General features: G+C 66.2%; 1 protein-coding gene across 1 annotated transcript in view; it reads right to left on the reverse strand.

Moving 5' to 3' along the window:
- Positions 1-14,062, reverse strand: part of LOC138822821 (zinc finger protein ZFPM1-like) — a 55,556-nt gene that overhangs the window by 25,490 nt on the left and 16,004 nt on the right. Inside the window, exons 2-3 of the mRNA XM_070015752.1 lie at positions 4,855-4,983; positions 2,513-2,653 (exon numbers count right to left, since the gene is read on the reverse strand). Of these exons, the coding sequence (XP_069871853.1) occupies positions 2,513-2,653; positions 4,855-4,983 (270 nt within the window). The remainder of the gene's footprint in view (positions 1-2,512; positions 2,654-4,854; positions 4,984-14,062) is intronic.

Raw genomic sequence — 14,062 nt, forward strand, 5'->3', positions numbered from 1 at the left:
AAGAGGGGGTGCAGGCTGGGGATGGGGTGTGAAGAGGGGGTGCAGGATGGAGCTGGGGATCGGGTGTGAAGAGGGGGTGCAGGATGGAGCTGGGGATGGGGTATGAAGAGGGGGTGCAGGATGGAGCTGGGGATGGGGTGTGAAGAGGGGGTGCAGGATGGAGCTGGGGATGGGGTGTGAAGAGGGGGTGCAGGATGGAGCTGGGGATGGGGTGTGAAGAGGGGGTGCAGGATGGAGCTGTGGATGGGGTGTGAAGAGGAGTGCAGGCTGGAGCTGGGGATGGAGTGTGAAGAGGGGGTGCAGGATGGATCTGGAGATGGGGTGTGAAGAGGGGGTGCAGGATGGAGCTGGGGATGGGGTGTGAAGAGGGGGTGCAGGATGGATCTGGGGATGGGGTGTGAAGAGGGGGTGCAGGATGGAGCTGGGGATGGGGTGTGAAGAGGGGTGCAGGATGGAGCTGGGGATGGGGTATGAAGAGGGGGTGCAGGCTGGAGCTGGGGATGGAGTGTGAGGAGGGGGTGCAGGATGGAGCTGGGGATGGGGTGTGAAGAGGGGGTGCAGGATGGAGCTGGGGATAGGGTGTGAAGAGGGGTGCAGGAGGGGCAGGGGGTGCAGCAGTGTGAGGGTGGCTGGCCCCTGCTGTGTCCTTGGCTACCAAGCCAGGCACCAGACTGGGCACTGCCCCGAGGTCCCCAAGCTCATGGGGACCTGATGCCCCATCACCGCATGGGCAGGCTCCGGGAGATAAGCGGCCGCCGGGCCTCCCCGCTTCCCACCAGGCGATCCGTGTGGCCTGTGTGGGGCCTGATAGACGGCGGCCACCCGGCGGTTGGCCAGAGGCCCCTTATCAGCCCATCTCTGCCCACCGCACAGAAATCCCTATCTGTGGGTACGGACGGGCCCCTCCTCGCCCTCAAGGATGCAAATAGCACAGGAAGCGCTGCAGCCACAGCCGCGGGCCTGGCTCCTCGCAGGGGCTGGGCGGGAGTCGGGCTCCAACCCCAGGGAGTTGTGCTTCTCCTAGAAATGAGGGTGTGAGGTGCACATGGGGGAGGGGGCCTGGCATGACAGTACCCCTCGATATTCAGGAGCCCCCAGCCAGCACTGGACTCACCCCTGCAAGCTGGGGCCCTCCGCCAGCCCCCAGCCTCACCCCTGCTCACGCAGCAGGGCTGCCGAGGGGCCGCTCTGTGCTGCCCGCCCGCCCTGCAGCCACCCCTGGCCCCGTCAGGACCACCGTGGTCCTCCCCACCAGCTCCCGCAGGCACGCTCCCTGTGAACTCGAGGTGAGGCCACTGGGGGTCCGGGCTGAAGAGGTGCCCACCGCAGCCTGCTCACCACCCTCCTGCTGGGGAAACGAACAGACGGAGCTGATGAAGTCACTGGTGTGGACACAGACAGCCCCTGTGCCACCCGGTCCCTGCTCATGCCTGCCTGGCTGTGAGGCTGCGGTGGGAGGGGAGGACTCCGCTCTGCGCATGTCTGCCAGCTCTCCAGGGACCCTCCCCTGCCTGTCACTGCGTGCGGGGAAGGACCCGCAGTGCCCACCGCACTGCAGGCAGCGGGGGTCCCCACCGGCGCTGGCCACGCGGCCCTTCCGTGCCAGGCCACCCTTCTCAGGCGGCCTTGCTTCCCATGGCTCGGGGTCTCCATCCTGACGGTTACTGGGTCACGTTAAGTGACGGGGACTACGGATCCACTTGCTCTCAAAACACCACGCGGCGGTTGTCCACTGGTGCCCGGGGTCCCCAGAGGAAGGACGGGGCCCTTTGCTGCTCAGCAAAGCCTTCCCACCCCCTCAGCAAGGCAGGCCTTCCCACAGGCAGGAGGCCCCGACGCTAGCCACGGCACCGGCGAGCCGCCGGCCTCCCGCACAGCAGGCACGCAACCAATGCCCGCTCTGCGCATCCACCTGCCTGGCACAGCAGCCCAAACGCCTCGCCCACCTCCTGCGTGGTAGGCATCATCTCTTAGTTAGGAATGGAGGAACAGCCGCTGCTCACTCCCCGCTCCCCCTCCCTTCACAGGTGATGGGGCTCAACACAGTGGGGGTTGGGGGCAGGGCCTGGGGAGCTGCAGCTGCCTGGCCAGTGACATGGCCAGGGACGCTCCCCGGCCCAGGCTTGATGGGCAGTGTGGTGCCGACCCCTGACTTCTACCTCGGATGGAGCTTGCCACCCCCGAGGAGGCTGAGTCCTGTCAGCACAGGCCTGAGTCCAACCCTGGGCACTGCCCAGCTCAGAATTCACACCCTGACCTGCCTGCCGCTAGCCAGCCGGCCTCAGGACTGGCGGCTGCAGACACGCCCCCAGGCCCCGCTCTGGGGACTTGGCCCGCTCAGCGCACTCCCTTCCCAGCCAGATTAGATCCTGTCTCCCAGGAGTCCTGTGGTGACTCTGCCTGGACCTTGCTCTAGGCACAGGCACGCTAGCGACCATCTCTAAACACAGCCAGTCTCCAAGGACTGGAGCACGGGATGGCCCAGCTTCCGCGGGCCTGCCTGCCTGGTTACCTGGCCCACTCCAGGGACTGGCTGCGGCCGCCTCCTCCTCTTCCTCCTGCTCCTGGGGTCTCCTGTCCGGCTCCTGTCCCTCCGTCTCCTCAGAGCCTCCTGGGGGGGTGGGGGGTGCCGCCCCTCGGGGAGGACTCATCTCTGCAGAAAGGAAAAGGCCATCACACACTGCTGACTAGCCCCTGTGGGCGGAGGGTAAGTGAGCAGGGCCCCGAGTCACCGCCCTTGTGGCCGGCTGACCGGGGAGCATGGGGACGACATGGCAGTGTCGCTCCGGAGCCCCCTCGGCCCCGGCGAACCGGAGTGTGGTGACTGTCCCCTCGGAAGAGTGAGCGGGGTCCTGACCAGGTGCCAGGCCCGCGGCCCGCACTGCCTCCCGCCGGCCAGATGCACGGCAGCTGGGCCCCTCTGCCAGGCCCCGCACCCAATTCCAGCCCAAAGGGCATATTTGCCTTCCGAGTGGGGCTGATAACCACCACAGCCCCCGATCGATGCGCGCCCATAAAGCCCCTTGTGACGTCACATGCCGGGCAGATTATTAATACCCGAGATAAGGCTGTGATTAACATCAAATAAATCAATCACACAGTATAAAAGTCCTATTATTTTTGGCTATAAATCAAAGTGGCTGGCATTTGAGCTCCAGCCACCGCGCGGGAGCCGCGCCGGACCAGCCTGAGCGCAGATACGTGCTGCTGCGGCTTATCGCAGCATCGCGGGGCGATCACCGCAGCTGGTGCCAGGTGCAGGCCTGGCTGTTTTTCCAGCTCGTTCCCCGGCCCCACCCGCCCCCCTATGCAGCCCCAGCTCCCAAATCAGATAAAGGACCCAGCTCCCAGAGAAGCCACTGGGTCAAAGTCCACCAGCAGCCAGCCACTTGCCCTTTGGCAGTCCTGGCCTGCCCCGGGCCCTCCATTAGCCCGCACCTAATAATGTTGATGGTGAAGGAGATAAGCCCGGGGCGGCTCGGAGCTGCGCACCTGGCTCCGCTCCCGGCCCCCCACGCCACAGCGCCGGGCAGCCTCGGACCCAAGGCCTGGAGCGGGAGGAGCAAGGCCCAGGGGCCGTGGGTACACTCCACCTGGACCACCTGGCAGTGTGTACACTGACCACGGGCCCCAGGGGACGCACAGGGCCCGCCCACCCGCTGGCCACACAGCCCTGGCCCCGGTTCATTCTGGGAAAGGAAAAGGGCCAGCCAGGGGCCTGGGCTGGGGACGGAGCAGGCGGGCTCCGAGCTTGTCGCCAGGCAGTGGGGTGCTGGGGCAGAGCCATGCTCCAGTTCAAGGCTGTCCACATCTGCTTGGCCCTCCGTCCCCCTCCCTGCCCACCCTCAGGCCTCCCCACGGTCCCCGTCCCCCTCCCTGCCCACCCTCAGGCCTCCCCACGGTCCCCGTCCCCCTCCCTGCCCACCCTCAGGCCTCCCCACGGTCCATCCCCTGCAGTCCCCCTTCTGTTCACCCGCAGTCTCTATTTTCCTCTGTCCACCTCCCGTCGTCCACTCTGTGGCCCTGCGGGGTCTCTGTGCTCACTGTGTCAGGGCAGAACTGCCTCTCAGTGCCTTTGGGGCTTCTGCGGGAGGCCTCTGCCCACCTCCCCCGCTCGGGGTCATGCCCCGCTCGCCGCCCCCACGCGCGGACGGTGCGGCCGTGCGGCCTGTGAGATGCTGCTGAGGGTCGTTCAGGCTGGGCACTAAGGTTGGGCGTGCGGCAGGCAGCCCATGGCCACCTGGGACTGCAGGTGGAGGTGAGCGCAGGCCACTCAGGACCTCCGGGACTCTGGCCTCGTCTGGAGCCCGGTGAGATGCTGGCCCCCACCCTGTCGCCTCTGGAGAACTCTGGGGTCTCTGAGGCCTTAAGGCCCCCCCCAGGGCTGGTGCTCGGCAGGGCCCCCACATGAGGTGAGGACCGGGTTTAAGAGTAAAGCTGAATCGGACCCGAGTCAGGCTCCTGCTCAGGTGTGCAGGGGCTGTGTGACCCTGAGGAGACGCCTCACCTCTCTGGGCCCCGTCCGCCTGCGGTGTGGCGGGAGGCACGGTGGCTCAGTGAGCCGTGCTCAGCAACTCCATCTCACGAGGGTGAACTCAGTGCCCACAGGGTCCCCAGTCTCCGTGTGGAGCAGCGATCGTCCGTCAGGGCCTGTCTCCCCCTCAGCGCAGGGCCGGGCGCTGAGACCACCTGCTGAAGGCCCAGCCTCCGCCGGCTGTCGGGACCTTCCAGGTCCTCAGAGGGTGAGACCCAGCTGTGGCCTGGACGCCCTGGGCTGACCAGGCGTGCCGCGGCACAGACACCCCCGAGCCACTGCGGCCCCGGGGGCCCGGGGAGGATGCGCCGTGCACTCACCGGCTCGGCAGGGGCTTGGGGGCTCGTCCTCCTTGGCGGTCTTGGGCTCTGGTGCCGTGGCCTCCGGCTCTGTGGGACCGCTGCCGGCAGCCTGGGCCTCCTCTGCAGCCTCCATGTCTCCAAGGGAACCTGTGGAGAGGAGCCAGGAGCCATGAGGAGCGCCAGGGACCAGCCGGGCCCTCCTGGACCCCTGCCCTGTGCCCGCACACCCTGCCGCCCGGGGAGGTGGCAGCCAGACAGGGGCAGGGCCAGCCACCCACGGGGGCCGGTGGCCAGGCTCCCTTTAAGCCCACCGGGTGGATGGGGGTCCTTCCCCAAGCCTTGGTCCTCAGCCTTGGTCCCGCCTTCCTCTCTCCCTGCTGGCCTGAGGGCATGGGCCCCCAGCCCTGGGGTCTCGCCCACCAGCTGAAGATGTGGGGCAACCTGGGGCCCTTCTGGGGCAGGGCCTTCTGGGGTGGGTGCTGTAGGCCTCCTTGGCCTGTGAACCCCATACTACATGTCTGCCTGGCCCCTACACGGGTTCCCAGCGCCCCAGTTCCCAGGATCCCGACACTTGGTCCACGGCCCAGAGTTGAGTGCCATGACCACATACTGGTGTGTAAAGATGGGCTGGGTGATGAGGAGACAGCGGACAGAGACAAGTCCACGCAGCCCCATGGTGATCCGCCGGGTATCCCCAACACCAGGGCAACTCGTCTATGCCGTCAGGAGTGGAGAGCCGAGGCTCAGCCGGGGCCTACAGCTCCGGTCATCCTCTGCTCCCGCCTGGCTAGCTGCAGCGGCTCAGGGGCAGCACCCTGCACGCACGGACCGCGGGGCAGGGCCAGCGCTTCCAGGCCACACATCGCACACTGAGGATGGGGGCTCTGACGGGTGGGATGTGGCCTTCGCAGACCGGTGCTGGGTGGAGCTGACTGCTGGGCGTGGCCAGACACCCCTCCCAGCTCTACCACAGCCCCCAGCAGCCCCGGGGCGGTGCCACCCAGCTGGGCCGCAGACGCCCAGATAGCCCAGGGTGAGTGAGGGTCCTCCACTTACTGGAGAACAAAGGCGTGCTCTGCACAAAGCCTCGTTGACGAGCGTGGAGAAAGAGGCTGCCAGGCTGAGTGTCGATTTATTCTAATGCTGCTAATTCAGTTCCAGCACAATTAAAACAGCAGTGATGATAATGCGGGAGACAACAGCCATCCACGGCGAAGCCTGCCCCAGGCACCCTGGCTTCCTGGGTAAACGCGCCCATCCTGCTGGAGTCTGTCAGGTGGATGCCAGAGCCCCAGACCCCACAGGTTGGGGACATCTGAGAACTGCTGTTCCTCAGCTGTCCCTTTAGGGACCCCAGCGGCTGGCCAGGTGGTAGACAGCACGTGTGTGTCCTTGCTCTGTAGCCTGGGCCAGCGGTGCTGCCTCTTCGCTTACAAATGGGAAGTACCTGCTTTCCAGATCATGGCCCACGTAGACCCGTGGTGAGTGCCCTGCAGACGCTGGCCAGCACTGCCACCAGGCGCTGCCAACAGCCTGAGAGGTGGAGGGACACCACTGCCGACTGAGCACCACCAGATACGGGTCCACCTGCACTCTTCACGAATTTCTCCCTAAATTCCCTAACCCACATAGCCCAGCAAGATCATCTGCCACTTTCCATCTCAGATGGGGAAACTGAGGCACAGTCCAAGCTGGATCAGCTCTCAGCGTGGAGTAGGGAGCTGACAGGATGCCAGAGGAGGCGAGAGTGTGGCCAGGGGTGGAGGACGGGCAGGCCCCTGGCGCACAGCCCTGCACCTCACAAAGAGCCTGGGTCAGAGCCGCTTGATGGCCAAGTCGACGGAGGCCCAGTAAGGCCGACTCTCTGGCCCTGTCCTTACAGAGGGAGCAGAGGCTGGGCTGAACAGAGACGCACTTCAGGCCTGTCTGGACCCAAGCTGCTCAGAGCCTTGGCCGCGGACCCCCTGGCCGCCCCAGGGCCTCCACCCAGCTGGCATCAGGTCAGAGGTTGGTGTCCAGGGCTGTACACCTGCCTGGGGACAGTCAAGGGCCATCAGGGCAGTCCCCAGCGGCCAGGGCAGTGCTGGGCGCAGCCCCTCGGTTATCGCGAGGAGCAGGTGCCCAAGCGCCCATCCGTCTCCCGCTCATTAAGCCGGACGCAGGGATGGAAATGGAAACATAATAGCTATTTGATTGGGGGTGAGATATTTTGCATATTGGCTCGGCACTGATAGTGGAATTTCATCAACTCCCTTTTTCATGCTTTAAACTGAATTACGGAGACAGACTGCACGGCGGGCGATCCCTCTCCCTTCTGGTCCCTCCCGGGTCCCCAGCTGCTGGGGCAGGACCAGGGCCCCGCACTGCAGCTCCCGGGGTCGGGTCAGGAGAGTGCTCCAGCGCTCCTGCTGCTGTCCCCGGGGGGCGTCACTGTGGGAACAAGGGTGCTCTCCGCCAGCCCCACCTCACCCACACCTTCCTGGCACACCTGGCTCTCTTGCGGACCCCTCCAGGAACGGGGCAGGGGACGCAGGGAGGCCCCAGGGGCCCCCTTGGCCTCGCTGTTCCCACCCACCTGCTCACGCCTCCTCGGCCGTGCCCCCAGGCGTGGCCCTGCAGGAGAGGAAGGCCGCTGGCCAGCGAGGCTGGGAACAGCTTACGCCAAGGCCCAGAGGCAGCGCCTCCTACACTTGGTCTTCTGGTGGAGAGTGGGGCAGCCTCCCAGCAGCCAGCTGGGCTGGGAAAGGACAGTAGAGGTTGAAGAAAAAGACCCCCCACCGTATCTGGTAGAGGGCTTGGCCTCCCGCCCCCACCCCGGCTGGGCAGCAGGTGGGCGGCCAGCACATGGCATTGCCAGGAGGGGGACCCTGGCCTCCAGGAGGCACAGAGCGATCAGATAAGGCCCTGATAGCAGCGAGAAAATAGCAACAGGTTCAGGCTTTCTCACCGCTGGGTGGCGGGCAGCTTGGGCCCGGGGGCGGGGGATGGGATGTCCCTGCTCCCCCTCCCTGAGGAGCGTGCAGTGAGGGCACAGGTCACCCGGGGGCCATGAACCGGGTCTAAAGCCTGGCCTCCTGGCTGGTGGACACCACTAGGGTGGCCCTGGACCAGCAGGCCTAGGTGTGCTTCAAGGCCTTGACCGGGAAAGAAACTGAGGCATGGGCGTCCCCCACGCCCCTCCGTGACTCACACTGACGGTTCTGAACGCCACGTCTGGGAAGGCACGGTGACCAGATCCCCAGGGGCCCTGCAGAGGCCAGGCGGCTCCCTCAGGTCACATGACCGCAGTCCTCAGGCCACCGCCTCTGCTCATAACTTAAGACTGTGGCCCATGCTGCCCACCCACCAGCCTGGGCCCCTCCCCACCCTGCCCACCCACCAGCCTGGGCCCCTCCCCACCCTGCCCCCCCACCAGCCTGGGTCTTCCCCACCCTGCCCACCCACCAGCCTGGGCCCCTCCCCACCCTGCCCACCCACCAGCCTGGGCCCCTCCCCACCCTGCCCACCCACCAGCCTGGGCCCCTCCCCACCCTGCCCACCCACCAGCCTGGGCCCCTCCCCACCCTGCCCACCCACCAGCCTGGGCCCTCCCCACCGGGCCCACCCACCAGCCTGGGTCCTCCCCACCCTGCCCACCCACCAGCCTGGGCCCCTCCCCACCCTGCCCACCCACCAGCCTGGGCCCTCCCCACCCTCCCCACCCTGCCCACCCACCAGCCTGGGCCCCTCCCCACCCTGCCCCCCCACCAGCCTGGGCCCTCCCCACCCTGCCCACACGCCAGCCTGGGCCCCTCCCCACCCTGCCCACCCACCAGCCTGGGCCCCTCCCCACCCTGCCCACCCACCAGCCTGGGCCCCTCCCCACCCACCAGCCTGGGCCCCTCCCCACCCTGCCCACCCACCAGCCTGGGCCCCTCCCCACCCTGCCCACCCACCAGCCTGGGCCCTCCCCACCCTGCCCACCCACCAGCCTGGGCCCTCCCCACTGGGCCCACCCGCCAGCCTGGGCCCTCCCCACCGGGCCCACCCACCAGCCTGGGCCCTCCCCACCAGGCCCATCCACCAGCCTGGGCCCTCCCCACCGGGCCCACCCACCAGCCTGGGCCCTCCCCACCCTGCCCACCCACCAGCCTGTACTCCTCCCCACCCTCCCCACCCACCAGCCTGTACCCCTCCCCACCCTGCCCACCCACCAGCCTGGGCCCCTCCCCACCCTGCCCACCCACCAGCCTGGGCCCTCCCCACCCTGCCCACCCACCAGCCTGGGCCCTCCCCACCCTGCCCACCCACCAGCCTGGGCCCTCCCCACCGGGCCCACCCACCAGTCTGGGCCCTCCCCACCGGGCCCACCCACCAGCCTGGGCCCTCCCCACCGGGCCCACCCACCAGCCTGGGCCTTCCCCACCGGGCCCACCCACCAGCCTGGGCCCTCCCCACCGGGCCCACGCTGTTGTTTGCTACCCAAAGCCCCAGTCTGTGGATGGCCGCCACCGTCTGAGAGTCCCCTGACCACCACCTTCCAGACCTCGGACCCAGTGCGTTGCTCAGAGGCACACTGCTCAGCTCAGCGGGGCCCAGCGCTGTGAGCACAGACAGGCAGGGTGGTGGCTACCCAGGCAGGGCTCCCAGGGGCACCCCGCTGCGGCAGGCCCCGAGAGGGCTCGGGCGGCTGGGAGGGGCGGCCAGCAATTGGTCTGGTGACCACCGAGGAGGCTGGTGGAGGGACGGGCGTTTTCTGCCAAGCAGACAACCTGTTCTAGCAGGGTGCCACGTCGGACCTCCCTGGTCCCTGAGGGTCATGGCGAGCGGGGGCTCAGCCTGAGCCCACCCCTCCGGGCCTGCCACCGCGCCCAGGAACCCGCCCCCACTGCCCCTCCTCCCCAGGGCCGCACCGTCGGCCTGCACTTGCCCTGTGGTGGACAGTGCCCTGGGCTCTGGGAGACCCTGAGGCCTGGGGTGGGTGCCGGGGTCTCCCGTCTCGGCTGCGTGCCCTGGGCATGCAGGCTGGGAGGGACCAAAGGACCCACTTTCTGCCTCTGGAGTGGGTGGGCGGAGGCCTCGGGGTGCTCTGGCAGTCCCGAGCAGGAACTTCAAACGTGGGGCGGGGCAAGCCCGGCAGGGCTGCCTGGAAGCTAAGACCGCGCCAGTGGGAGGGACTGGCTCTCACAACACTGGAAATGTCTGTGGAGACACACTTCAGACACCGCGCCACGCGGCCCAGGCCACGCAGGGCCACATGGCCTGCTCCACTCGAGGACAGGGCCCAGCAACCCGAGCTGGGAGGGTCCTTTCCAAACGCTTGAAGATGACTGTCCCATCAGCTGCGCTTCCTTGCGGTTCTGCAGCTTTCCCCGGGCTGCCCCTTCGCCTCCCCGGCCCGGGCACCGTCCCCGCCGGGCCGGCCGGCCTGGCTCTGGCCACACTGCGTTTCTGGACGGTCCTGTGTTCAAGCTTTAGCAGGCCTGGCAAGACTGGCACTCCAAGCAGCTCCGTGGACAGGCCTGGGGGACCTCCGCAGCCCCGCCACGTCTGGGCCTCAGAGGGCACTACGGTTACAGGTTCTCCTCTATCCCTGTGGTCCCGGACACTGAACTCAGGGCTCACGTGTGCACACAAGGGCTCTACCACACGAGCCACATCTCTAGCCACTTTTTGTTTTGTTTTGTTTTTTGGTCATGGGACTTAAATTCTGGGCCTGGGCGCTGTCCCTCAGCTCTTCAGCTCAAGACGAGCGCTCTACCACTTGAGCCACAGCGCCACTTCCTGTTTTTTCTGCTTATGTGGTGCTGAGGAATTGAACCCAGGGCCTGATGCATGCGAGGCCAGCGCTCTACCACTGAGCCACCTTCCACTTCTTTTGCTGGTTATTTTAGAGGTTGGGTCTTGCTCTATGCTCTGTCTGATCTGATCTTCCCACTTGTGCCTCCATGTCACTAAAGGCAAGAGGCACATGACACCTTGCAGTCACTGGGCCCAGCCAGGCTCACGGGTGCTCCCTTGGTTGAGATGGGGTCTCAAGAGTGTTTTCTCCAATCTGGCTTCAAACCATGATCCTCCAATATCTACCTCCCAAACAGCTAGGATTGCAGGCTTTAGTCACCATTCCTAACAGAGTGTGTGTGTGTGTGTGTGTGTGTGTGTGTGTGTGTGTGTGTGTGTGTGTGTGTGTGTGTGTGTGTGTGTGTGTGTGTGTGTGTGTGTGTGTGTGTGTGTGTGTGTGTGTGTGTGTGTGTGCATGCACACACGTGCATGCACACGTGTGCGCGCAGGCACACCAGTACTGAGACTGAACAGGCTTCAGGATATGACCTGGCTCTCACTCAAGGCTGGCACTCTACCACCTGAGCCACACCTCTACTTCCAGCTTTTTGCTGGTTAACTAGTGCTAGGAGTCACAGTCACAGATTGTTGTCCTCAGACTGGCTTCAAATTGTGATCCTCAGCTCTTGCTGAGTAGCTGGGATTATAGGCATGAGCCACTGTGCTCAGCTAGTCTAACCTCTTAGAAGGGTTCCTGACTTGGTACCCGTTTTGCGGGCAGGGACAGTGAGGCATGCGTGTGCAGACCTGTGCCAGGCCTCTGCTCTGCAGAGCAGCAGCCTGCCCTGCTCTTCCCTGTCCAGGTCCTCAGACACCCTGTCCACACCCAGTCCTGGCTCACAGCAGAACAGAACTATGGATGGGGCCCTCAGGGCTAAGGCCTTGCCCCCCCCCACTTCTGGGCCTCAAGACGCCCCCCCCCGCCCCCGCCCCATGCCTCATCTCCATTCACATCTTGTCTGGTATGCACTCCCATGTGATCTCTGTTCATCTTCCCGCATCTGTTCCTGGGACCGGGGTGTCGCTCTGTCATGGGTGTTATGGACTACGAGGAGAGAGGGGGTCCCTCCAGAGGCAGCGGCTCTCTGCGGTCCAGAATCAGCACACAGGCCTGCTGAATCCCGCATCAGCACAATCCCACAGGGGTGTCTTGCTATGACGGAAGGGACACTGAAGCAGATGGTGGTCATACCAGCCTGCCTCTGACCCTGAGCTGGCCTCAGCCAGCTGCTCACACAGCTTCTCAGAGCAGTCCACACTGAGGTCCAGCAGCCTCCCGGACCTCCGTTACGTACCGGGTGACGGGCGTCAGAGGCGAGCAGCTGGGAACAGGGCACGGGAGGCTCTGGGGCAGAGCCCCCCCTCCCACAGGGTGCCGGGAGGACACAGAACTCAGGATGGGGGAGGTGGGAGGGGGCCCAGGCTGCAGGGGATGGCGTCTGCCGGGAGATGGCATTTTGGCGGTGGCCGACTGGAGTCCAGAGCGGGTGAGCCGGAGGCCGGGACAGAGCGGAGGCCACAGGAGGCCGGGACAGAGCTGTGTGGGCTGTGAGGAGGGTTTGGTGCCCAGGTGGGGGGAGCTGGGATCACACTGTGCATTAAGAACAGGTCTGCTGGATACCACACGAAGGCCAGCAGGCTGACGGGCCACCTCCAGACAACACCTAGCTCTGGGCCACTTCCTTGGACTCCCCAGGGACCCTCCTCCTGCCCTGAGGCTGCCCTGGCTCAGGCTAGAGCCAGCGGGCTGGTCCCCCACCCGGGCTGTCCCCAGGGGCAGGGGCCCAGGTGGGGCAAGGCTGAAAGGAGGTGGAGGAGGAGGAGGAGGGAGGAGGGCCGGGCCTGGCTGATAGGGAGAGATTGGTTTCAGCGGCGGAGGGCCTGCCAAGTCCACATCCTATCTGCGGCCTGCACTTACTCAACATTCATCACTGTTGAACTCGGAAACTTTATCAACGCTAAAGGTTGGCGCCATCTCTGGGCCCGGCCACTCCCGGCCTCTGATGGGCCTGATAGATTACGGGAGATTGTTTCACTCTGGAGAAGCCATTCCAACGCAGCCGGGCCCTCTGTGGTCAGCGGTGGCCAGCTGTTGGACCTGGGGGCTGTGGGGCCCAGACCAGGCGTGGCTGGTGAGACCACGCGGCAAGCAGGGGCGGCGGAGGCAGGGAGCGGGTCAGGAGCCCCGGGATCCAGAGGACGGCAGAGGCGAGTGACCTCTCTCCAGACGGTGATTCGGGGTGCGGGAGCGATGATCGGCCGGCGGCGCAGCTGCTCACCACAGCTGGCGGCAGATGGCCGCTGGGGAGCGCTGGGTTCCAGTGTGACAGGCGGGCAGCACAGAGCCGTCTTCAAAGCACACCCCGGCACACACAGGGCAAACTCCAGGCCCCCCTCAGCCCCGTCTCACGGGTCTACGCCTCCTATCACCCCACCGTGCAGGAGCCCAAGGACAGTCACGTCCCCTTTGGTCCCCATGGACAGGACGTCATACCTCCTGACTCAGGACCGTCCCGCATCAGCACGCCACACCTACAGAGCCCATCACGCTCCTCAGAGAACCAGGGCTACAGCCCTTCCTCTGTGCATTCGCTTTCCACCAGGCTGTCCAGGTGGCCCCGGGTCCTGGCCTGGGCTGCACACAGTGGTGTCCAGTGTGAGTTTGGAGAATGGTGCTTCTGTGTGGAGGCACCCAGAGTGCGGCCTGCGGTGGCAGGCTAGGCCACGAGCCCCAACGCTGCTCCCGTCCACCCTGCTCCCGTCCACCCCGCTCCCGTCCACCCCGCTCCCGTCCACCCTGCACCCTGCTCCCGTCCACCCTGCTCCCGTCCACCCTGCTCCCTGCTCCAGTCCACCCTGCACCCTGCTCCCGTCCACTCTGCTCCTGTCCACCCTGCTCCCGACCACCCTGATCCCGTCCACCCTGCTCCCTGCTCCCGTCCACTCTGCTCCCGTCCACCCTGCACCCTGCTCCTGTCCACCCTGCTCCCGTCCACCCTGCTCCCTGCTCCCGTCTACCCTGCTCCCTGCTCCCGTCCACTCTGCTCCCGTCCACCCTGCTCCCGTCCACCCTGCTCCCATCCACCCTGCTCCCGTCCACTCTGCTCCCGTCCACCCTGCTCCCATCCACCCTGCTCCCGTCCACTCTGCTCCCGTCCATCCTGCACCCTGCTCCCATCCACCCTGCTCCCGTCCACCCTGCACCCTGCTCCCGTCCATGCTGCTCCCGTCCATGCTGCTCCCGTCCACCCTGCTCCCGTCCACCCTGCTCCCGTCCACGCTGCTCCCGTCCACGCTGCTCCCGTCCACCCTGCACCCTGTTCCCGTCCACCCTGCTCCCGTCTACCCTGCTCCCGTCCACTCTGCTCCCGTCCACTCCGCTCCCGTCCACCCTGCACCCTGCTCC

This window comes from Dipodomys merriami, unplaced genomic scaffold, assembly GCF_024711535.1.
Source record: "Dipodomys merriami isolate MVZ:Mamm:240054 unplaced genomic scaffold, mDipMer1.0.p SCAF_116, whole genome shotgun sequence".
NCBI classification, from domain to species: Eukaryota; Metazoa; Chordata; class Mammalia; order Rodentia; family Heteromyidae; genus Dipodomys; species Dipodomys merriami.